Source organism: Carcharhinus amblyrhynchos, chromosome 28 (genome assembly GCF_965287045.1).
Source record: "Carcharhinus amblyrhynchos chromosome 28, sCarAmb.v2.hapA, whole genome shotgun sequence".
Lineage (NCBI taxonomy): Eukaryota > Metazoa > Chordata > Chondrichthyes > Carcharhiniformes > Carcharhinidae > Carcharhinus > Carcharhinus amblyrhynchos.
Window position 1 is genome coordinate 3,495,792 of NC_137351.1, and position 25,017 is coordinate 3,520,808.

General features: G+C 45.4%; 1 protein-coding gene across 1 annotated transcript; it reads left to right on the forward strand.

Moving 5' to 3' along the window:
- Positions 1 to 7,086: 7,086 nt before the first annotated feature.
- parp16 (poly (ADP-ribose) polymerase family, member 16) lies at positions 7,087 to 23,210 on the forward strand. The gene is made up of 6 exons (XM_080214162.1): positions 7,087 to 7,342; positions 10,134 to 10,271; positions 15,033 to 15,239; positions 15,949 to 16,120; positions 16,902 to 17,046; positions 19,141 to 23,210. The coding sequence occupies exons 1-6, from the start codon at positions 7,160 to 7,162 to the stop codon at positions 19,283 to 19,285; spliced, it is 990 nt and encodes a 329-aa protein (XP_080070288.1). The 5' UTR covers positions 7,087 to 7,159; the 3' UTR covers positions 19,286 to 23,210.
- Positions 23,211 to 25,017: the final 1,807 nt, after the last annotated feature.

The following is a 25,017-nucleotide window of genomic DNA, read 5'->3' on the forward strand; positions in this document are numbered from 1 at the left end:
CACAGCAGCATAATATCATAGAATCATACAGTGCAGAAGAGACCTTTTGGCCCCTTGAGTCTGCACTGACGAGCAAGAAACATCTGACCTTCCACAAAATCCCATTAACCAGCACTTGGCCCATAGCCTTGATAAGCCAGATATGAGGCAGATACGTTCCTGCAGTGAAGGACATATTAGACTAAGTCACTGCTTGGGAATATCGCCCTTTTCTATGGTGAGAAATATTTTCTTGGCATCCATTTAATCATCCACAATTCCCAATTTCTAAATGATCTGCCTTACTGTTGATTATTGTCCGATGCACAAGACATTTCGGTGAACTATTGCTTTCCCTCTCTCCAGTGAATTAAACAGAATTTACAGAGAAGAACTGGGCCATTTGGCCCAAATGACCTGACCACACAAGCCTCCACCTGCAGCCCCCCCACCCCCATGTGATGCGATCTGCATACTCAGCTCTCCTTCATATACTTATCAAGCTTTCCGTTTAATAAATTACTTATCTTTTTCATCCTGTGATCAATATTTTTTAAACCATAGTGTATCCATGATGACGAATCCATATCTGGAGTGCAGTGTGCAGTTTTGGGTTCCTTACCTAAGAAAGGGTTTACCTACCTTAGAGATGGCACCACAAAGCTTTGTTAGATTGATTGCAAGGCTGAGAGTGTTGTCCTGTGAGAAGAAATTAAGTAGAATGGGCCTATAATGACTAGAGCTGAGAAGAATGAGAGATGATGCTGTTGAAACATATAAGATTTGGAGTGGGGTGATAGGGTAGACGCTGAGTGTCTGTTTCCCCTGATTGAGGAGTCTAGAACCAGGGAGTTTTCTCTCAAGATAAGGAGTCAGTCATTTCAGACTGAGATGTGGAGAAATTTCTTTACTGCAGAGGGCTGAGAGTGTGAGTTGTTGAGTTTATTCAAGGCACAGATCACAGCTCCAGAGACCTAGGTTTGATTGCTGGCTTGGGTCACTGTCTGTGTGGAGTCTGCACGTTCTCCCCGTGTTTGCGTTTCCTCCGGGTGCTCCGGTTTCCTCCCACAGTCTGAAAGTTGCGCTACTTAGGTGCATTGGCAATGCTAAATTCTCCCTCAATGTACCCGAACAGGCATTGGAGTGTGGCGACTAGGGGATTTTCACAGTAACTTCATTGCAGTGTTAATGTAAGCCTACTTATGACACTAATAAATAAATTTTGAAACTTTGAAACTTCAGATTGTTGGACTTTAAGGGAATCAAGCAATAAGGAGATCTGGTGGGAAAATGGAGATGAGGTCAACAATCAGCCAAGACCTTACTGAATGATGGAATGAGCTCAAAAGGCTGGATGGCTTACTCTGCAACTGTTACACACGGAGCCTCCTCAACTCACAGAGGTAATGCAAGGCAAAGCATTAGAATATCAATTTCAGTACCCATGAATTAATAATGACATTTTAAAAATTAATTCTTTAGATGTGGGCAGCTCTGGCAAGATCGGCACTTATCGCACTTTCATATTTACTCCGAATTTGACACAAATACCTGGCCTGCCAGGTCATTTCAGAAGGCAGCTAACAGTCACTCACATTGATATGGGACTATAGTCACCTACATGCCAGATCGTGGAAGGTTTCCATCCCTCAAGGACATGAGTGAACCAGTTGTTTATTTTAAACAATAACTCGACAGCTTCAAAGTGTTTTTGTAATGTATTTCTACCTCTTTCACATTAATACCTCGCAATTTAATTGTCAAAATTATATGAATTTCCTATTTATTTATTTGCCAGCACGAGTGAGTGAGTACTTGGCTACAAATGATTCAATTTCTGACAGTAACAGTAATAGGTTTTGGAAGAGTGAGCAGGGGGAAAATAGCTTCTTGGGTAAAGATTGATTGATAGACATGCATCATCACATCTTTATCAAGTAATGTCTGCTGGGAGAAACCATGCTACAATGGGACACCTGCTTTTAAATCCATCTTCTTTCCCTTGTAACTTTAACCATTAGATACAGTCCATGATTTTACTGCCTTCTGTGATCTGTGGAATAGTTTGATAGCTTGAGTTATGAGCCTAGGAAAATAGGTGACCATAAATTTCAGACCTTTCTGTAATGTGAATGAACAAGAATGTGTTAGATTTTCTTTTAAATGAGCTGCATGTGTAGTGTGCAATATGTCGAACTTGGTCATGTGTAAGTGTGCAGGTAAGATTGTACATTTTAATTGCTTGTTATGGCCAATTAGTCTTTATCATCTGATGTATTACATCCAATACAATGAAAAGTAACACTCCTAAGTGAGAAAATATGGGATTAAGTCAGGCATCGTCTTTTAAAATAAGATCATTTAGGTTGTATTGAGAGTAGCAAATTGGGACTTTGTAAATAATATATCCAGAATGGAGCCTGATACTAAGACTAGGCAAACAAGTAGTTTGAAGCAAGGGCAGCACGGTGGCACAGTGGTTAGCATTGCTGCCCCACAGCGCCAGGGACCTGGGTTCAATTTCTGGCTTGGGTCACTGTCTTTGTGGCATTTGCACACTCTGCCTGTGTCTGCGTGGGTTTCCTCCGGGTGCTCCAGCTTCCTCCCACAGTCCAAAGATGTGTGGGTTAGGTGGATTGGCTGTGGTAAATTGACCGTTAGTGTTGGGGAGATTAGCAGGGTGAAAGCATGGGGTTATGGGAATAAGGCCTTGGTGCAGACTCGATGGGCTGCTTCTGCACTTTTGGATTCTATGATTCCAAGTATTGTGGCCTAAATAATATGTCCATCATGTCTGGTCTCATTAGATCAGAAATTGTGCAAAATAACTCTCAGAGAAATGAATTTAATTTGCTAGAGTTTGGGAGGACTGGATCAGTGCAATTTCCCTTGAAAACATCTGATACAGTGCAACAGCAACATTAATGGCTGCAGAGACACAAGACATGATGAGCTCTTCTACTGTGTACATATGATTGTGATTGCTCACACTTTCATCTTTGCACTGCAGCCTCATGTACTTTAATGTTTTTTGCTGGAGTGAGAAAGAAAAGACTGTGGAACAATCCAATATGAATAGTGCAGGTGAAAGGAGTCCACATCTTCATCACAATACAAACGTAATCTAGATTTTTACTGCACACATTAACATAAGTCAAGAGATCCACATACTCAAATACATGCCTGGAGTGCTGGTCAAAGCCTCCATTGACAACTATGCTTACTTCTATTGTTAACAAAAGGCATGACCGTGTCACTCTAACGACGAATAAATCAATAACTTGAACATGGTAAATATTAACTAAAAAACTGGCTGTGTTATAAATATAATCTCTAATGACAAGAGTGCTAAGTCATTTGAAAGAAACTGATCTATATCGCATAGAATCCCTACAGTGCAGAAGGAGGCCATTCGACCCATCAAGTCTGTACCGACCACAATCCCTCCCAGACCCAAGCCCCATAGCCCCACATATTTACCCAGCTAGTCCCCTTGGCACTAAGGGGAAATTTATCATGGCCAATACAGCTAACTAGCACATCTTTGGACTGTGGGAGGAAACCGAAGCATCTGAAGAAACCCACACAGATACGGGGAGAATGTGCAGACTTTGCACAGACAGTGACCCAAACTGGGAATCGAACCCGGGTCCCTGCACTGTGAGGCAGCAGAGCTAACCACGGTGCCACTGTGCCGCCCTAATGTCAAATTTTGTGCAATGTATTTGTATAAATTTTATGAATAAGGTATATTTTCAGGATAAAAAGATCCCAGGGATGATTCTCCCATCCTACTGTGCTAATTTTTGAGCACAGCGGACTGGGACATTCAAGCGCTGGCCAATTCACGGAATTCGCGCTGGGCATAGGGGTCCCAAGCGTGTCTCCCAGCCTAAGTTCTCTGGTGTGGAGGAATCCATGCTGTAGATGAGTGTAAAGAAAATTAGCATGTGTTTACATAACTTTAAATATAATTAGTGGGTCCATGGCTTGCATCTTTGCCCCCACTAGCGTCCTCCTCCTGTCCCCCTCTCTGGCACCATGTCGCGCGCTGGTGGGATTTACAACTGCTGTGTAAAAGTTGGGAGCTGGTGTGGCAGCGTTGCATAGGAGTAAGGAGGTAAATCTAATGGAGTTGCAGCCCCTGGAGTGCTGGGGAGATTGGACGCAGGGCCTGGAAATTTTCTGCTTGCTGTGGCGATGTCCCTGGAGAGTTGGAATGCTCAAGGATGTTCCTTGTAGTCTCTGTTGGGTGAGGTGGCGCCCTTTATCGAGAGCTGGTCAGGCCATTGGGCTGTTTCTTTGTTCTCTCTGTGAGGTGCGGTGAGGGACTGGACTGAGTGATGGGATTTTAGTGCAGGGAGGGGGGAGCTGCAGCATATGCTGCTTGAGACCTCATCAGTTGGTGCTCCAAGCAGAGGTGCTCAGGTTCACATAGATACTCATGTTGCATGTACTCTGCAGTGAATGGAATAATTAGCAATCTGTCCCTGTCCCATGTTACTGATCTGTGACATATGTCTGGAAGAGAATGCTGTAGTTGCACTCATGGCAATGGCTCAAAGGAGTACAATGGTCACGCCCGCATACCAGCCTGCATGCTGTCTCTGCCTGCCATGTTTACAATGCCAATGGCAGGCAACCTAGTCAGGTGACACATGACAGTACAGATTGTGTTGTGTTGCCAGCATCCACAAATGGGAGAATTGCTCCCAGTGAGTTATGACAGAAGGCTGGGGAGGTAGGCTGGGGGGGCAGGCCCTCTCTCCCTGCCAGCCAACTAAAGGGCCTGGGCTGGCACTAGTAGCGAGTCTTTGATGAAGGCTGGAGGATGATAATGACTCGCTGCTGTAAGGCACACTGGGATCCTGCCTCTGGTGCTAATCAAGTCTGACTCCTACCTGTTCTCCCGATGCATACTCCCACCTCGGCCCATGTAGCAATAAGGGTTGGGAAGCCAAGCAATGGGTCGGGGGTTAGAGAGGGTGAGGGGGAGGCATGACAGGGGACTGTGTTTGACTAAGGGTCTGGGTTGGGAATGGCGGGCAGAGTCGGGGGAGGCCAGGAGGCCAGTGATGTCTGGGTCACTGGGGGATGGCGAGGCCAGGAGGGCAGCAATGTGCATGATGCCGGGGCGGGGCGGGGGGGTAGACCAGGAGGCCAGCAATGTCCGGGTCACTGGGGGATGGGGAGGCCAGAAAGGCAGAGATGTGAGTGAGGGGAGGGGGTTTGGAGAGGCCAGGAGGGCAGCGATATGCGTGGCGGGGAAAGATGAGGCCAGCAATGTCTCGGGGGAGGTTGAGACCAGTGATCTCAATGCTGGGAGGTCTTGTTTAGTGAACTCCCAGAGATGTGCGCATGCATAGGGACCCGCTCAGCAAGCACGCTGATTTCAGCCTCTTCAGCAGGAATAGGCCCTGCTCACGGACCTCTGGAGTGATTTACACCAGTGCACTCTGTGGTGCACAGAACGTGGGAGATTCTTCTCTGAACTCCCGCTGAAAAAAACAAATGCAATTTACTCCAGTTTTTACACAAACTCGATACTTAGAATTTTTTGGGAGAATCCCAGCCCCCATTTTTCAGCCTATCCAAATCTTAAGAGCAAACTGCTTACCTTTGGCAGTTAACTTCATTTCAGATTAATGTGATAGGGGAAGCAAAACAGGCACTACAATTTAGTGACATGCTGAAACCGATAAATTAGAGGAAAGGGAATAAAGACAGGGGAACGATTTTTAGCTGAAAATTTATTTTTGCAGTCTTGGAGTTAATGTTGAAAGCAATGTTGAGAGGGAATCGTTTTATTAGCGGAATAGTGAGTGTTTGTTTTAGTTATTGCTGTGTACAGAAGCTGTGGTTGTTTTATTGAAGGAGCATTTTCTAAAGGTGCAAATGGGATTTGTCAACTTCCTTTCAGGAAGGCTGTTAGTTTGTTGAATTAAATTAGTATTATCAAATCGAAAGCAGAAAATGCTGGAAAGCCTCAGCAGGTCTGACAGCATCTGTGGAGAACGAATAGGGCCAACGTTTCGAGTTGGGACGACCATCCTGAAGGATTGGCTCTATTCTTTTCTCCATAAATGCTGTCAGAACTGTTGAGATTTTCCAGCATTTTCTGTGTTAATTTCAGGTTCCAGCATCTGCAATATTTTGCTTTCATATTATTAACAATTATTTTGTTGAATTGAGTTACTATTATCAATTGATGAATTAAATCACTATTATCAGTTTTTTTGTTGAATTTGATCATTATTATCAGTTATTTTAATGAATTAAGTCACCGTTATTTGTTATTTTGTTGGATTTAATCATTATTATCAGTTATTTTGATGAATTAAATCACTACTATTAGCTATTTTAATGAATTTAATCAATACTATAAGTTATTTTGAATGTAATCATTATTATCAGTTATTTTGATGAATTAAATCAGTATTTTTAGTTATTTTCTCGAATTTAATCATTATTATTAGTTATGTTACTGAACTAAATCACTATTATTAGTTATTCACTATTATTAGCTATTCAGAGGCTACACAGTGGTTAGCACTGCTGCCTCACAGCGCCAGGGACAGGGGTTCAATTCCCGGCTTGGGTCACTGTCTGCGTGGCGTCTGCACGTTCTCCCCGTGTTTGTGTGGGTTTCCTCTGGGTGCTCCAGTTTCCTCCCACAGTCCGACAGCCGTGCTGGTTGGGTGCATTGACCGTGCTAAATTCTCCCTCAGTGTACCCAAACAGGCACCAGAGTGTGGCCACTAGAGGATTTTCACTGCAACTTCATTGCAGTGTTAATATAAGCCTACTTGTGACTAATAAATACATTTTGACTTTATTTTGCTGAATTAAATCAATTATTAATTATTTTGTTGAATTGGATCATTATTATCAGTTATTTGAATTGAATTTAATCATTATTATTAGTTATTATATTGAATGTATTCAATATGATCAGTTATTTTGCTGAACTGAATCATTATTACCAGTTATTTGGATTGAATCCCTGCATGAATCCAATGATGTTGCTCCAGAATTCCGGTAACCATGGTGACTGCTGGAGGACCCCTCACCCGGAACCGGAAGTGGGTGTGTTTGTTGCCGCTGGGGGAGGGGGAGCCGGGGCCTCGGGCTCTGGGTTCGGCTTCAGGGGGATTTTATTCACAGCCCCGGGGCGGTGCGGATGCCGGGCCCGGCGCCAGGCCTCCGGGAGGCGATGGAGGAGAGTCTGAGGAGGGACCTGCTGGCCGCCGACCTTAAGTGCAGCCTCTTCATCTCGGCCCTGCAGAGCTACCGGAGGGACTCGGTGCTCAGGCCCTTCCCAGCCCCTTACTTCAGCGGGGAGAGCAAGGACTTCGATGCATTGGTGAGGAGGGGAGTAGGGTGAGCGGTTCCGGGGGGAAGAGTAGGGGTGAGTGGGGGTGTGGGTGTGCCGGGGGGGGGTGGGGTGTGGGTGGGGGTGTGCCTGGGGGGGGGGGGGGGGGGGGGGTGTGGGTCCGGGGTGGGGGGGGGGGGGTGTGGGTCCGGGGTGGGGGGGTGGGGGGGGGGGGGTGGGGTCCGGGGTGGGGGGGTGGGTGGGGGGTTGGGGGGGGGGTGTGGGTCCGGGGTTGGGGGGGGGGTGTGGGTCCGGGGTTGGGGGGGGGGTGTGGGTCCGGGGTGGGGGGGGGGGGGTGTGCCCGGGGTTTGGGGGGGGGGGGGGGGGTGGGTGTGCCCGGGGTTGGGGGGGGGGGGGGGGGGGGAGAGAGAGAGAGAGTGCGGGTGGGGGGGGGGGGGAGAGAGAGAGAGAGAGAGTGCGGGTGGGGGGGGGGGGGGAGAGAGTGCGGGTGGGGGGGGGGAGAGAGAGAGAGAGAGTGCGGGTGGGGGGGGGGGAGAGAGAGAGAGAGTGCGGGTGGGGGGGGGGGAGAGAGAGAGAGAGAGTGCGGGTGGGGGGGGGGGAGAGAGAGAGAGAGTGCGGGTGGGGGGGGGAGAGAGAGAGAGTGCGGGTGGGGGGGGGGGGAGAGAGAGAGAGAGTGCGGGTGGGGGGGGGGGAGAGAGAGAGAGAGTGCGGTGGGGGGGGGGGGAGAGAGAGAGAGAGAGTGCGGGTGGGGGGGGGGGAGAGAGAGAGAGAGAGAGTGCGGGTGGGGGGGGGGGGAGAGAGAGAGAGAGAGAGTGCGGGTGGGGGGGGGGGGAGAGAGAGAGAGAGAGAGTGCGGTGGGGGGGGGGGAGAGAGAGAGAGAGAGTGCGGGTGGGGGGGGGGGGGGGAGAGAGAGAGAGTGCGGGTGGGGGGGGGGGGAGAGAGAGAGAGTGCGGGTGGGGGGGGGGGAGAGAGAGAGAGAGTACGGGTGGGGGGGGAGAGAGAGAGAGAGTACGGGTGGGGGGGAGAGAGAGAGAGAGAGTACGGGTGGGGGGGGGGAGAGAGAGAGTACGGGTGGGGGGGGGGGGAGAGTACGGGTGGGGGGGGAGAGTACATGTGAGCGGGGGCGGGTGTGTGTGGGGTGGGGGAGAGTAGGGGTGAGCGGGGTGTGTGTGGGTGGCGTGGGGGAGAGTAGGGGTGAGCGGGGGTGTGTGGGTGGGGTGGGGGAGAGTAGGGGTGAGCGGGGGTGTGTGGGTGGGGTGGGGGAGAGTAGGGGTGAGCGGGGTGTGTGTGGGTGGCGTGGGGGAGAGTAGGGGTGAGCGGGGGTGTGTGGGTGGCGTGGGGGAGAGTAGGGGTGAGCGGGGGTGTGTGGGTGGGGTGGGGGAGAGTAGGGGTGAGCGGGGGTGTGTGGGTGGGGTGGGGGAGAGTAGGGGTGAGCGGGGTGTGTGTGGGTGGCGTGGGGGAGAGTAGGGGTGAGCGGGGGTGTGTGGGTGGGGTGGGGGAGAGTAGGGGTGAGCGGGGGTGTGTGGGTGGGGTGGGGGAGAGTAGGGGTGAGCGGGGTGTGTGTGGGTGGCGTGGGGGAGAGTAGGGGTGAGCGGGGGTGTGTGGGTGGCGTGGGGGAGAGTAGGGGTGAGCGGGGGTGTGTGGGTGGGGTGGGGGAGAGTAGGGGTGAGCGGGGGTGTGTGGGTGGGGTGGGGGAGAGTAGGGGTGAGCGGGGGTGTGGGTGGGGTGGGGGAGAGTAGGGGTGAGCGGGGGTGTGTGTGCACGCGGTGGGGGAGAGTAGGGGTGTGCGTGCGCACGCGGTGGGGGAGAGTAGGGGTGTGCGTGCGCACGCGGTGGGGGAGAGTAGGGGTGTGCGTGCGCACGCGGTGGGGGAGAGTAGGGGTGTGCGTGCGCACGCGGTGGGGGAGAGTAGGGGTGTGCGTGCGCACGCGGTGGGGGAGAGTAGGGGTGTGCGTGCGCACGCGGTGGGGGAGAGTAGGGGTGTGCGTGCGCACGCGGTGGGGGAGAGTAGGGGTGTGCGTGCGCACGCGGTGGGGGAGAGTAGGGGTGTGCGTGCGCACGCGGTGGGGGAGAGTAGGGGTGTGCGTGCGCACGCGGTGGGGGAGAGTAGGGGTGTGCGTGCGCACGCGGTGGGGGAGAGTAGGGGTGTGCGTGCGCACGCGGTGGGGGAGAGTAGGGGTGTGCGTGCGCACGCGGTGGGGGAGAGTAGGGGTGTGCGTGCGCACGCGGTGGGGGAGAGTAGGGGTGTGCGTGCGCACGCGGTGGGGGAGAGTAGGGGTGTGCGTGCGCACGCGGTGGGTGGGGGAGAGTAGGGGTGTGTGTGTGCACGCGGTGGGTGGGTGTGAATGTGCAGTTTGGGTAATGTATCGGTGTGGAAATTCCTCTCAGCACACTTGATTTTTTGGAATTATTTAAAAAGCATTGTTCTTGTAGTTGGCCCACAAATCCAACCTTACTTCCTGTGTGACTTCCATTGGCAAGGTTACTGTCACCTTCAAAGCTGTTCTTTAACAATAGCATCGGCGTGGAGGGACTGGGTCAGGTTGTTGGTGATCCAAGCAACTAAATACTTGAAGCGCTCGGCCATTTCCGCTTCAGCATTGATGTAGACAGGGGCATGTTCTCCACTGTTTCCTGAAGTTGATGACTATCTTCTTTGCCTTACTGACATTGAGGGAAAGTTTGTCATCGCACCATTTCATCAGATTCTCTATCTCTTTCCTGTACTCTGCCATGTCATTGTTTGAGCTATGGATATTAAAGTTCTGTGCAGATTATAACATGAAATATTTTTGGACTGACAGATTATGTTTCCCAACAGCTTGCTGACGCCCAGAATCTGCCAAACTTAAAACAGCTGCTACACTCTGGAGCAATCCCACAACAAAGAACCCTAGAACTTCTCAATTGGGCCTGTTTGTCAAAAAACCTAACCATTAAAAGTTTGGGGAAAAAAGGGGTAAGAGTCTCTTTGAATGCTTTATTGAAACTTTCAACTGATCATTAGACAATATTGAAATTTCCCTCCATTAAAGCTGTCTTTAAGTATGGGTATAATTTTGAATGTTTGCCCTCAGGTTGCACACCAACCTGGCTTGGAAATGTATCACTGCTGTTACTGGGTCAAAATGCTGGAAATTCCCACCTGACAGCACTGTGGGTGTTCCTTCACATACGAATGGTAGCAATTCAAGGTGGCAGCTCATCAGCACCTTCTAGATGGCCATTAAGGATGGATGACAAATATTGGCCTTGATTGCCCTGCCTGCATTCCATGAATGAATGAAAGTATAAAAGTTATTTTGAACAGCAAATCTATTGCAGCAGGAATCGCAGAATAGCCTTGCCAACATGCAATATCTTTTTCTCTCACTTGTAAAGTGCATGAGCTGCATGTTATTAAAACATGACTGTCATAAGAACCATACATACATCAGTTGCAGTGCAGAGTGTTCATAATATGCTATTCAAGCTGTAGATGAGGGGGTTGATAAATGTACTGATGTGTGCCGCCATCCTCTTCCTTTGGGGGAAAAAAGGGGAAAAAAAATGGTTCGGCACAGACAAAAAGGGCCATAAGAACATAAGAAATAGGAGTAGGAGTAGGCCATCTAGCCCTTTGAGCCTGCTCCGCCATTCAATAAGACGATGGCTGATCTGAAGTGGATCAGTTCCACTTTCCTGCTTTCTCCCCAGAACCCTTAATTCCCTTGTCTGTCAAAAACCTATCTACCCATGACTTAAATATATTTAGCGAGGTAGCCTCCACCACTTCAACAGGCAGAGAATTCCAGAGATTCACCACCCTTTGAGTGAAGAAGTTCCTCCTCAACTCTGATCTAAACTGTGCCGCTGCCTGCCGCCCCCCCCACCTCTTGACCTCTACCCTATCCATCCCCTTCATTATCTTGTACATCTCTATAAGATCCCCCCTCATCCTTCTAAACTCCAATGAGTACAGACCCAGACTATTTATAGTCTCTTCACAGTCTAACCCCCTCATATCCGGTATCAGCCTAGTGAACCTCCTCTGCACTCCCTCCAAGGCCAATATATCCTTGCGCAAGTGCGGCGACCAAAACTGCACACAGTACTCCAGCTGCGGCCTCACCAGTACCTGTACAGTTGCAGCAAGACTTCCCTGCTTTTATATTCTATCCCCCTCGCTATGAAGGCCAGCATACCATTCGCCTTCTTGATCACCTGCTGCATCTGCAGACTGGGTTTTTGCGACTCAGGCACAAGGACCCCCAGGTCCCTCTGTACTATAGCATGCTGCAGCTTTTTGCCCTTTAAATAATAATCCCTTCTACTATTATTTCTGCCAAAGTGGATAACCTCACACTTGCTAACATTATACTCCATCTGCCAGGCCCTTGCCCACTCGCTCAGCCTATCCAGATCCTTCTGCAGACTTTCCACACCCTCCACGCAATTTGCTTTACCACTCATCTTCGTGTCATCAGCAAATTTCGTCACCCTACACTCAGCCCCCTCCTCCAGATCATCTATATAAATTGTAAATAGCTGAGGCCCCAGCACCGATCCCTGTGGCACTCCACTAGTCACCAATCAGAATAGCACCCATTGATACCAACTCTCTGCTTCCTATTAGACAACCAATCCTCTATCCACGCAACACCTTACCCCCAACTCCGTGCACCCTAACCTTCTGTAGCAACCTTTTATGAGGCATGTTATCAAACGCCTTTTGAAAATCTAGAAACACCACAACCACCATTTCCCCTCTGTCTACTGCACGAGTCACATCCTCATAGAAATCCAATAAATTTGTCAAACACAACTTCCCCTTAACGAATCCGTGCTGCGTCTGCTCTATCAAACCATTCCTTTCTAGGTGCCTCACTATTTCTTCTTTGATGGATTCAAGCATTTTTCCAACTACAGACGTTAAACTAACCGGCCTATAATACTGCCTTTTGTCTGCTAACTTTTTTAAACAGCGGCGTAACATTAGTTGTTTTCCAATCTTCCGGCACTTTCCCAGAATCCAGTGAATTTTGGTAAATAATCGCTAAGGCATCCACTATCACCTCTGCCATTTCCTTCAGAACCCTGGGATGCATTCCAACCGGTCCTGGGGACTTGTCCACCTTCAGTCCCATTAGTCTATCAAGCACTGACTCTCTAGTGACAGTAATCACATTCAGGCCCTCAACTCCTACCATCCTTCTATCTTTAATATCTGGCAAAAAGGCCAGTTTCTGAGCTGTAATTTTCTATGGTTCTATGCTTGCAACTGTGACTTGTTACAGACTTGCTTTTAATTTTGAATTCATTTATTTATTAGTTAACATTCAGTGAAGTTACTGTCAAAATCCCCTAGTAGCCACATTCTGGTGCCTGTTCAGGTGCACTGAGGGAGAATTTAACATGGTCGATGCGTCTAACCAACACACCTTTCAGACTGGGAGAAAACTGGAGCACCTGGAGGAAACCCATGCAGACACGGGGAGAATGTGCAAATTCTGCACAGGCAGTGATCCAAACCAGGAATCGAACCTGGGCCCCTGGCACTGTGAGGCAGCAGTGCTAACCACTGTGCCACCGTGTTGCCCCCTTAGAATAGAGCTGAGATATTTCAATTTAAGCGTTTGATAAGGTCCCCCATGCAAGACTTCTTGAGAAGGTGAGAGGCCATGGGATCCAAGGGCCTTTGGCCTTGTGGATCCAGAACTGGCTTGCCTGCAGAAGGCAGAGAGTCGTTGTGGATGGGGCTTTTTCTGAATGGAGGTCAGTCACCAGCGGAGTGCCTCAAGGATCTGTTCTGGGACCCTTGTTGTTTGTCATTTTCATAAATGACCTGGATGAGGAAGTGGAGGGATGGGTAAGTAAGTTCGCTGATGACACGAAGGTTGGTCGTGTTGTGGATGGTCTGGAAGGATGGCAAAAGTTGCAGCAGGACATAGATAGGATGCAGGACTGGGCGGAGAAGTGGCAGATGGACTTCAACGCAGATAAATGTGTAGTCGTCCATTTTGGCAGAACCAACGGGATGAACGAGTACACTATCAAGGGCAGAAGTCTGAGTAGTGTTGAAGAGCAGAAGGATCTTGGGGTCCGGGTCCACAGGACTCTTAAATCGGCCTCGCAGGTGGAGGAGGTGGTCAAGAAGGCGTATGGTGTACTGGCCTTCATTAATCGAGGGATTGAGTTTAGGAGTCGGGAGGTAATGCTGCAACTTTATAAGACCCTTGTCAGGCCTCATTTAGAGTATTGTGCGCAGTTCTGGTCGCCTCACTATAGGAAAGATGTAGAAGCTATTGAGAGGGTACAGAGGAGATTTACAAGGATGTTGCCTGGACTGGGAGGCATGCCTTATGAAGTTAGGTTGAGGGAGCTGGGACTCTTTTCCCTGGAGAGACGAAGGTTGAGAGGCGACCTGATAGAAGTTTACAAAATGTTGAGAGGAATAGATAGGGTGGACTCTCAGAGGCTATTTCCCCAGGTTGAAATGGTCGCTACGAGAGGACACAGATTTAAGGTGCGGGGAGGGAGGTTCAGAAGTGATGTTAGGGGTAAGTTTTTCACTCAGAGGGTGGTGAGTGAATGGAATCGGCTGCCGTCAGTGGTGGTGGAGGCGAACTCGCTGGGGTCTTTTAAAAGACTTCTGGATGAGTATATGGGGTTTAATGAGATTGAGGGTTATAGATAGGTCTGTAGGTTGGTAGGTGTTGATGTGATCGGCACAACTCGTGGGCCGAAGGGCCTGTTTGTGCTGTAGTGTTCTATGTTCTAAGTGTCTTAATTCTCACTTAGTTTTTAACTAGAACTTATCATGTCGAAAGGATTTTCATTAATGTCTGGATTGATGATCGCATTGATTGCTGCCATTCTGGGTTGCCCTGTGTTTGCTCAACTCATTTAACAGAATAAAGGAGTTAGAAAATGGTGTGGAAAAAAATGGCTCTTTCTCACCATTTTGTGAAGTCTCAGTACAGTTTTGCTAATAACTGTGGGTGATTACATTCACATTAAGAACGGAAACTTTGGGCTATTTGCTATGTAAATTTTGGTGGCCAGTCTGGAAGGAGAACGTCCTTGTTAGCAAGCGGTCTTGTTTGAGTGTGGTCTATTTTTATCCTTGTTGGGATTTGACAGCATCATCGGGGTTTACGACATTGATGTCTGGGTCATATATGCTTCCAGGAAATAATGTTCTGCCAGAATTCAAGGTAGAGTTTGTACATTATCCGTTTTGACCATAACGTGATCCAAGTGTTTTTTTTGAGGAGGGCGAGCGCATTGCTATTGTGGGAGGAAACGCATCTTTTCATGGTGGGAGCAGAAGGGAGGTTAAGTCTTAGCATTTAAAGCTTTATTTGTAAGCTCCATCCTCTCTACTCCAAGGCAGTACATTTAGTGATTGAAGGTGATTTCCCCTGTAGTAAGTTTGTATGTTTTACATTCTATCAGTGAGGCACAGAGTGCGGAGTAGCAGCTACCTTGCAGAGTTCATGTGAAAGTCTGGTTGCTCAGCAGGGTTATTTGCTTACACCATACTAGTAATTGTTGCAGACAGATTGGCGTTGATAAGAAATCCACCAACTTATGGTCATAGATTCTGTGGAGAGAATTTGAAAGAGTGAATAAAATGTAACTTTTCTCATCCCACTTCCCTACCTCAAAAAAAGGCGGCAGTAATCGGATTTTCTTTTTGCAGTTGTAATTTTAACAGGAGATCTTGTTTGTGTTCTAGTATGAAGAAATCCAGGAACACGTTGGGTTCACAACTCCCTCTGCTGCTACCCCGGATTTCCTGTTTGAGGTTGTTTATTGTGATCAGATGAACGCCAAGTTTGAGGAAACCAAAGGAGACCGAGATCTCATCTATGCATTTCACGGGAGCCGGCTTGAGAATTTCTATTCTATAATTCATTGTGGTTTACAGTGTCATCTCAATAAGGTCAGGAATTCCATAGTTATCTCATGGTTGCATTTTTTCCTTTATTTAAAGGATCATTCCAGCGTAATGGGCTCTTAAAACATCATTGATTTTAAACATTAAATCTCACTTTATAATTTTGGTGGGTTTGACCAGCTACTTTAGCATTGCTCTGGATTGACAGCACTACTCGAGTACTCCCCGAGGCCACTTTCATTCTTCTTTGCCCCAATCCTAAAGTACTCTTAGATCATGCAACGCAGTCCATGAGTGCTCCCATCTGGAAACATTCTCTTCCTCCACTACCCCAATAAGTCTCAGCCCCCTGCTTTACTCTCTGGCGTAGGCCCCTGCCTGACTTGATGTCAGCCCTATTTTCTTTCTTCCTTACTCCCACGTTGCAAAATCTCTCTGACGTCCTCGCCATCTGATACAATCCAATCTTTGATCAGTGTGTTTACTCTAGGCCTTCAGGTTGGTAACAAATAGATTCTGAATACATTGGTTTTAAAAAATGTAGACTTATGAAGGAATGATACCACTGAACAAGGTTATTTGACCCCCCCTCCAGTTTATATTGGGCTCTATATGAGCAAATAGTCTGAATCTGTGTGTTTATATCCTCTTAAGATTATCTCTTTAAAAAAATCAAAAGACCAGAGTGCTAGTGTAGCTTCATTCAATTGTTCTGAAGGTTTGTGTGTGTTCAAAGATTGCTCTCTCTTCGCAGACATCTCTGTTTGGGGAAGGAACCTATCTTACCAGTGACCTGAGCTTGGCGCTTCTATACAGTCCCCATGGTAATGGCTGGCACCAAAGTATTCTGGGACCTGTCCTTAGCTGTGTTGCAGTTTGTGAGATCATTGACCATCCTGATGTTAAATGCCAGGTTAAAGGAAAAGGTATCACTTACTTTGAATTTTGGGATTAAAATGTAACTGTAAAAGAAATTCCTGCTTTTGTATCTGTGCTTGCTTTCATTTATCCATTAGAAATTGAGTACAGAAGATTAAGCGGTAAACTAATTGAGATGTTTAATATGATTAAAATCTTTTATAGGAACTTGGAACTATTTCCTCTGGTTGGGGAGGCCACAGCTAGGCTGCTCAGAGTGAGTTATGGAAGCACTTCTTTGCACAAAGGGTAGTGGAAATCCAGAATACACACACACACACACACACACACAAAATAAAAAGCTGACAGATCAGATGAAAATTTCAAAACTGAAATCTTTGGTGAGCTGCGCAGTTAGCGTGCCCATCTTAGACTGTGATTTAAACTGACCACTTGGTACTGGAGTGCATCTTGTTCTACCCATGCAAGTTCCCACATCAGAAGGTTCAGGCCATAGATTTTTCTCCTGTAGGAGTATAGAACAAAGATGGGTAAGTGGAGTTGAAGTGCAGATCAGCCATGGTTTGAAGGACTGTATTGATTGCCTCCTGAAGGGGATTTTCTAACTATTATTGTAATCTTAAATCTCTGATCCAGTACCACAGCTGCACCCATAGAAATAATATTGGCCCAAGACTTAGTCACACAGAATAACTCGAAGCTTCAAGGCTTAGTGATGTGTGACACTTACACTTTCCGAACATATTGTTTCTCTTCGGTTTATTAAATAAGTGAACTTTTTTGACTTACCCCTATGCTTGTAAGTAAACATTTCCTGCTTGATTTCAGATGCTGGCGGCATAGATCGACGAAGAGCAAGGGTGAGAAACAGTGAAGGTGGCGATGTTCCACAAAAATACTTTGTGGTCACAAATAACCAGCTGCTGAGAGTTAAATATCTACTCATTTATTCTGAGAAACTGCACCGCAGAAGGTAAATTAAAACTTCTGTTAAGTTTTGCTGAGTGTTTCTATAGACCTTTGACTACATCATTGGGCTCATTCCAGAACTAGCTTGTTTTCATTTCACCAAGTGTACAGAATTCGATTAGTTTTTTTTAAATACAGGTCCAATTGAATGGCAGTGGGCAGCAACTAATTTGGAGTTTGGGGATAGGCTCTTTTAAGGCTTCACTCCTGTCAGGCAGACTTTGTGGAGATGTCTTGGTTGATCTTAACCAATGCCAAGTTAAAAATTTAAACACTTACAAGAGCTTTGAAAAAGGATTTAGTATCTGTTCATTTGAGCATTTATGAGCAAGTGTATAGTGGTTGTGTTTTCTCAAATGTTTACACTTCAAACTGACATGAGCAGGATGAAGTGGAGGGAAATATACCACATCGTGTAGATGCTCATTTCAGTTGATCAAATGTATTCCATTTTGTTGGAAGCGTTTGTTAATTTTATCTTGTCTAAATAGAAGAATTTGCTGACTTTGAGCAATTCAGTCAGCCATATATCACTTTATCTTTTTAATATACTGTGGCTGCGCCTGTTTTGCAGTGCAAGTGCGTTGCTAGCTGGATTTTGGAAGGTCAGGGTACAGCGTTATCTGTTTTACAAACTGTATAAACGGCAGAGCTGTGCTGGATCAATGCCACAGAGCTTCCTGTAAGGAAATGTAAGGAGTGGGAATGTGGAGGCTGAACAATAATGAACACTGAACAGCAGGAGGGGGTGCTGTATAATGACACAGTAGATAATGTAGAATATAATTCAGACTAACTGTTATACTAATCAATCTACAATGGGAAGAGTGGGTTGAATTTTGGCATCTTTAAAATGGATGGGTTTGATTAGGATGGGATTTTATTGCTTTAAAAATCTCAAGATAAATTCAAGAGTTAGCAGAGTGAGAGCAAGATGTGGACGGTCAGTCTGCTCGCAGGGCGGCACGGTGGCAGTGGTTAGCACTGCTGCCTCATTGCCAGGGACCCAGGTTCAATTCCTGCCTTGGGTCACCTGTCTGTCTAGAATTTGCATGTTATCCTTGTGTCCGTGTGGGTTTCTTCCAGTTTCTTTCCGCAGTCCAAAGATGTGCGGGTTAGGTTGACCCTACTAAATTGACCGTAGTGTTAGCGGGATTAGCAGGGTAAACGGGGGTTGGACCTGGGTGGGATTGTGTGGTCGGTGCAGTCTCGATAGGCTGAATGGCGGCTGCCTGCACTGTAGGGATTCTCTAGGTGCGGGTTGCTCAATTTAAATACTGAGGAATGGCACCATCTGGTTTCCCAGTCCTCGGAGAAACTTCGTGGCTGAAGAAAGGCAAAGATGCTTCAGGGAAAAGATAAATTCTTCTCCCCAGTCCCCACAACTGTTCCTCCACCCACCCCAGCACCAGAGTCAGAAATCAGACCGGCACAAATGTGCATGGCCATTTCCACACTCAGTAACAGGTGACATATGTGGTGTTTTTATTTTGCACGATGACCAATATCATTGTAGTAAGTTATATTAAGAACAGAACATGGACAGAATTGCAGGCTGGCAGCCTGGTTACAACTTAGATTTACATGTGCTATCTGACCGCCGACTCCCAGGTCAGGTGACCCAATGAAGTACAGTGTGCAGTGTATTATATCTAATACTGGAATACTCTACCATAGTCACTCTGATATCAAGACAACGTACCTATGAGTTTCCCAACAAAAATTCCATTCCCCTGTCATGAATCAGCCCAGTGTTTGTGAAGGAAATGACCTTTGGGCACCTGAAGGTTGTCTAACCAAATGATAGAGCAAGTTTTCAATGTAAAGAAAAAAAATTCCCAATCTTGCTTTTTCTATAAATCTGTTCAAGCTTTAATTTCTGAGTAATTGCCTATTGCAATCTTAAACACATTGATTCTGTGTCTACAGCTTATTTCAACATGTTTCACATTTCTGCAATTGCTAATTGTCAAATTTTTGATCCTGAAAATTGTAACTTGTATTTTTCTACAAAGGACAAAAGTTAGGTACAATTTGTTTGTGATGTATAACTGTCTTTAGTAAGTTGCATGATGATTTTTCTTTTTGAATGTTACAGACCCGCAAAGCAGCCCTCCTGGATCTCCCAGCACAGTTTTGTAGTCATGATGATGCTGTATTTGCTGCTGCTGATAGCCATCGGTGCCTGTAACTCGCCAGCTTTCCAGTACTACTGGAATCGATTTATTGAGTCAAAGCGATGAGCTTATTGCTGCAATCTTGTTTACTGGCCAAAACATGGACATGCACTACAATACTTAACCTGATGCCTTAGACACCGCTGTTACCGCAAGGCACAAGTGTGGACCAAGAAACATTTAATTTACAAAAACAGCTTACTGTGCCATGAATGTTTCACAGATGTTGGAGTTCCTGTACTGTTCCATTCCAGCTCCTTTTTTATAGTTGTATTTAGTTCTAATTAGTATGTTCTTTTGTGTTGCTTTTGGGTGATGATTAACTGCTGGGGAATGAAGCGACTTTGTTTCCAGTTTTCCATCAGGTGGCAGTTTCCATCTCTGCGTCGTATGGTGTAGGCATAGGATCATGTGCCTTTTGCATTACCCCACCGATTAGTCAGAGCTGAACATGGAAGCACAATCTTCAGTGGAGCTTAGTGACCCACACCTCCAGTGCATTGGTAGCAACTGAAACTACTGCATTTGGGGTTTACATATTACTGCCAATTTCTAAATTCTTTGACAACCATTGGAGAGCAAACATCATTATGACTGTGAAATGAACTAAAGACAAGATAAGGGTATTAGGAAAACTTTAATTGTTCCTAATACTGTGATATAAATCCAATTAGCAGTAGCCTTCCAAATGTGTTAAGATGCCTATTTTATATATTCTTTATAGTAAGTGTAAAATGACTTATTTGGCATCAAAACAGCAGCAGTGTCCCAGTAACAGGCTCACTGTTTGTTTTCCTTGCATTTCTTTTCTAAATATTCCACTGCGAGATCCTTAGGGAGTAAACAAGGGCTATGAAAAATAAAGAATGTACAGTGAATAACTTTATACTGTATTATACATTTTTGTACCCTTGGACTGAAATATTATGTAAAGTTTGATGTTAGTGAGCTGTAGAATAGCAACTTGCTCAGTAATATCTCAAAGCATACGTTGTACCTGGCACAAAGTGCAGGTGAGGCTTTCTTGCTTTTTAATGTCAGTATAAACCCAGGGGTTTAATAGATCAGATATGGAGAGCAGTTTTCATGCTGCAGAGTAAATTTATCCTTCCTTAGGTTACTGATGTGATTTTAGTCGAATATTACCTGCAGCTTTGTGACTTCTGTATTATAACCCACTCCTGTACCCAACATGTGGGGAAATATTTATCTAATATATACAATACATATATAGAACTGATAGGATTTGCTTTGTGCAATATTTAGCTATGGAAATATTACCAAGAGTAATGAATATTTCTAACCTGTAAGTTTTCTAAAGTGAATGTTAGATTTTGTCCGATTTGACCACACTAACGAGTCAGCAATATAATTGAATTAGGCAATTGAATGTTTAGCAAACTAATAACTTCCATCGCTGTGTCCCAATATTGCTTAATGTAATAACATTACGCACATTGAAAATCGAATAATAGCAGATTATGCCATCCATCCAGTGCCTACTTGGGGCTTTAATCTGCTTGTTTGGTTCTGATTCCAGTTTACCTCGGCTTAGATCACTTTCTATCTCTAATATTTGGTTACCAGCTGGACGTACCTTGAAACTGTTGTAATTTCAATGTTGTGATTTTGGTAGATCAGATTTTGTGTCTATTTAGAGGGTAATTGTTGCTTTAAATATCTTCTTATTATTTTAAAAAAAAACTGGTTCACATTGATGAAGAGCTGGACATTGGAGAAAATTAATTTTGGTTTTGGGGTGCTTGGTAAGAGATCTTTGTAAAAGCATGTTTGTACTGGCTCTCTGTATTGTGAGTTGCAATGGAAGGCTATACTCTTATCTACCTTGCTGCACTAATTAAAAAAGGGACCATATCCAGTAGCCTTTAAACTTATTGGTGTTGCTTTCACGTATCTTTTTATATTGGTGTAAGAATATAAACAAAACAGAACAGGGGGCCCAGTCATCTGCTGAAGGAAATAAAGTAATTTTCCTCTCTTGCTCCCAAGTGCAGGGTGGCATAGTAGTTAGCACTGTTGCTTCACAGTGCCAGGGACCCAAGTTGATTCTGGCTTTGGGTGACTGTCTGTGTGGAGTTTGTATATTCTCCCCATGTCTGCTTGTTTCCTACCAGGTGGTCTGGTTTCCTCCCACAGACCAAAGATGTGTGGCGTCGGTTGGTTGGCTATGGTAAATTGACCCTTAATGTCAAGAAGACTAGCAGGGTAAGTATGTGGGGTTAGGAGGATAGGACCTGGGTGGGATTGTTGTTGATATAGGCTTGATGGGCCGAATGGTCTCCTGCACTATAGGGATTCTCAGTTTACAATAATGTAGGTTGTTCAAGTCTGACCCAGTGTTCCCTTGGTCAACAGGGGGTAGAGCAAAAGTGCTGAATTGAGTATTTGATGAATATCTATGTTTGAATCTTGTGTTTGACCACATATTCCCTGTTTTGTTTTTGTTGAGGGTTAATAACTTCCTATGTGACTTGCAGTGTTCAGCAAGAATCTGTGTTGGGAGTCATTATTTTTATTAGTGATTTAGATGATGAGATAGAAAACTTCCTATCCAAATTTGCTGATGACACAGGTGGCATTGTAAGCAGTGTGGATGGTAGCATTAGATTGCAAAGAGACATTGATAGATTTAGCGAATGGTTGGATGGATTTCAGTATGTGTAAATGTGAAATCGTGCACTTTGGACCTAAAAAGGATAGAGCAGGGTGCTTTCTAAATGTGGAAATACTAGAAACAATGAAAGTCCGGATATATAAATCACTAAAATATTATGAATGCGTGCAGAAAATAAACTTTAATGGGAATGTGGGCCTTTCTTGCTAGAGGACTAGATTACAAGAGGTTGGAAGCCATTCTTTAGGGGTATGGAACCCTGGTTAAACTATAGCAAGAGTACGGTGAACAATTCTGGCTACAGAATCTTAGGAAGCATGTATTGGTTTTGGAGGGAGCCTAGTGTAGATTAACCAGAATGAGACCTAGACTCGCTAGGCTTAAATTGCAATGAGAGATTACACAGACCAGGGGTGTATTCACTGGGTTCAGACAGTTAAAGGATGATTTTATTGAAGTTTTGAAAATATTAAGGCAAACAGTTCCGTAGAAAGAAACCATTGCCGCTAGCTGGGGAACCGAGGACAAAGGTGCAGAGTCTTAAAAACTAGAACCAGTCCTTTTAGAAGTAAAATTAGTAAAAAAACTTCTCCACAGAGGATGGTTGAAGATTGAAACACTTTCCACAAATGATCACGTGTTCATTTTAAATCAGAAATTGATGGATTTTTGTAAACTCAGGATTTGAAAGGGAGATGGAGCAAAGGCAGGTTTATCGATTTGGGTTACATATCAACCATGAATTAATTGAATGCAGGACAGTCTGAAATGGGCTATATGGCTTTTTCCTGTTCCTGTGATCCACTACCACCTTCCATTCTGATTTCCCCCAACTGTGTGCCTTTGGTGAGGCGCACCCCACAATTACCAGTGCTGCTGTTTAGGCAATTTTTAAAGGCTCGCCTTAGAATAGTTCAGTGACAGCCTCCTGCCTGAATTAGGGAGATACTTGAGCCAGAATTTTACCACAGGGCAGGCAAGGCTGGCAGAGTGGAATTCCCTGGCCTCAGGTGGGATTTTGAGCCTCGCCCTAGTGAGGTGGTAAAATCCCAGCCTAGGTCTCAGTTCAGCAGTTTCTGTCCTGCTGATCACTTTTGGTGGGGTTTTGTCCTAGATCTTCTGCTCTGCAGACTTGAGTGTCCTCAAGTCCTGTGATCTCAGTTTTAAATTAAATAATCTGGTTATATTACAATTAAAGTTTCAAAGAACTGGTTTATGCTTCCTCAGCCTTCCCTTGTGGGAATAAGTCTCATCATGTCAGCCTTTCTCAACTTTCTGCTTTACTGAAATGTTAATATTTCTACCATGATGAGAGGATGGAGATGAAATGACCAATAAAGACTTTTGTTACTTATTTTTTAATAGTGAACTTAGATTTTTTTAACCACCTTTAAGAACAGCAGCTTCCACCTGCACTGTGTTCTGGCAGCATAATGTAATGAGACAAATGTATTTTCGATCACTTCCTTGAGTCTCTAGATTGAGAGTTATCTCCTACAATTTTAACTCCTACCTGTGCAATTGCACAGTGCACTTTAATATAATCCAAAAGGTTTGCATTCCAGACAGTGAAAAGAGAACAGGAGGAGCCTCTGAATGCACGACTGTCACAGTGCAGAACAGGAGCCTTAAACTGAATGACAGCCATGCGATAAGTTATTTATTTTTCAGTTTCTTATCTCAGTTTTCCAGCCTCAATTTTGCACCTTATTTTCATTGTAAATATTTTTATGTCTATGGTACAGACCTGACTGCTGTCCAACTTGCAGGTGAATTGCAAAATCCCCTCTTAAAGCTGACCTGACGTGGAGCAGGTTTGATTGACTTGCCCTCTTCGATTCTTATAAGGTGATGCTGTGCTGACACCTGACAGCTTGACTGAGGTCGGGATCGCTATTAGGTGTGCGTGCATGAGCTAATGTGCAGCCAATCTTTAGCATCAAAATTCTAAGCTTGTCTACTTTGATACATTGTGATTTAAGTGCACAGGCCAACGATTGTGTTGCAGTGTGTATGAAACCAATGTACACAGGAACTGCATCCAGCTTACAATAACAACAGTATGTATGTGAGTGTAATTGAGCAAGACTGTCTCAAGTGCAATATTCTAAAAATAATTCACCATCTTTAGTGGCCTGCAGGGATGTTATCACAAGAAGAGTTATTTGTTCATTTTCTCCATATGACTCCACATTCTGTCTGTTCGTCGCTGATGCGATTTCTCAGCATCCTAATCATAAATCCCAACAGTCGGCCCATCATGTCTGCACTGACCACAATCCCACCCAGACCCTATTCCTGTAACCCTACATATTTACTCTGCTAATCCCCTAACATTAATGGACAATTTAGCACGGCCAGTCAACCTAACCCGCACATCTTTGGACTGTGGGAGAAACCAGAGCACCTAGAGGAAACTCACGCAGACACAGGGAGAATGTGCAAACTCCACACAGACAGCGATCCAAGTCTAGAATTGAACCTGGGTCCCTGGCGCTGTGAGGCAGCAGTGCTAACCACTGTGCCACCGTGCCATGTATGAAACTCTAATTAAAAATTTTGAAAAGATTAAACAAACACTAATTGTTCATTTACTAAAATCAGAAATTAAACTCCCAAGGTGCACAATTAATTACAAAATGTTGCTGGTAAGATGCACATTGTCCAGGAGGATTTTCTACAGTATTTTGTGAAAGAAATATTTTACAGCAAAAACACACATTTTGACTCTTGTATATGGTAAAAAAGATTGATTTTTATTTTGCTGTGGCTTATGTTTAATTTCTAATTATCAGTGATTGATTTGATACCTGCTGTGTTCAGACTGATTTCAGCATTACTTAAATTGAGATAGTCACCGTTAGTTTTGCTGGTCTGTCTCGATTAGTCATGGTTGCTACATTTGCAACGCTCTTGAACTGTCACTAATTATTGCTTGCTTGCCATTACCTGTCAGTTTTTCTGTTACTTTCACTGTTAATACTTCATTTCAACAGGTGAACAGCAATTTTTCCGGCTCTCAGTGCGATGTGAGTGATACTTGGGTGCCCTCTCCCTGCCCTTCTATCTCATGCCTGCAGTCAAACTATTTATACTTCCCCCATTTTATTTTCTATTTTTAACCTGCCCTCTGTGCTCTTCTTCCTTCTCTCCCCGTCCCACT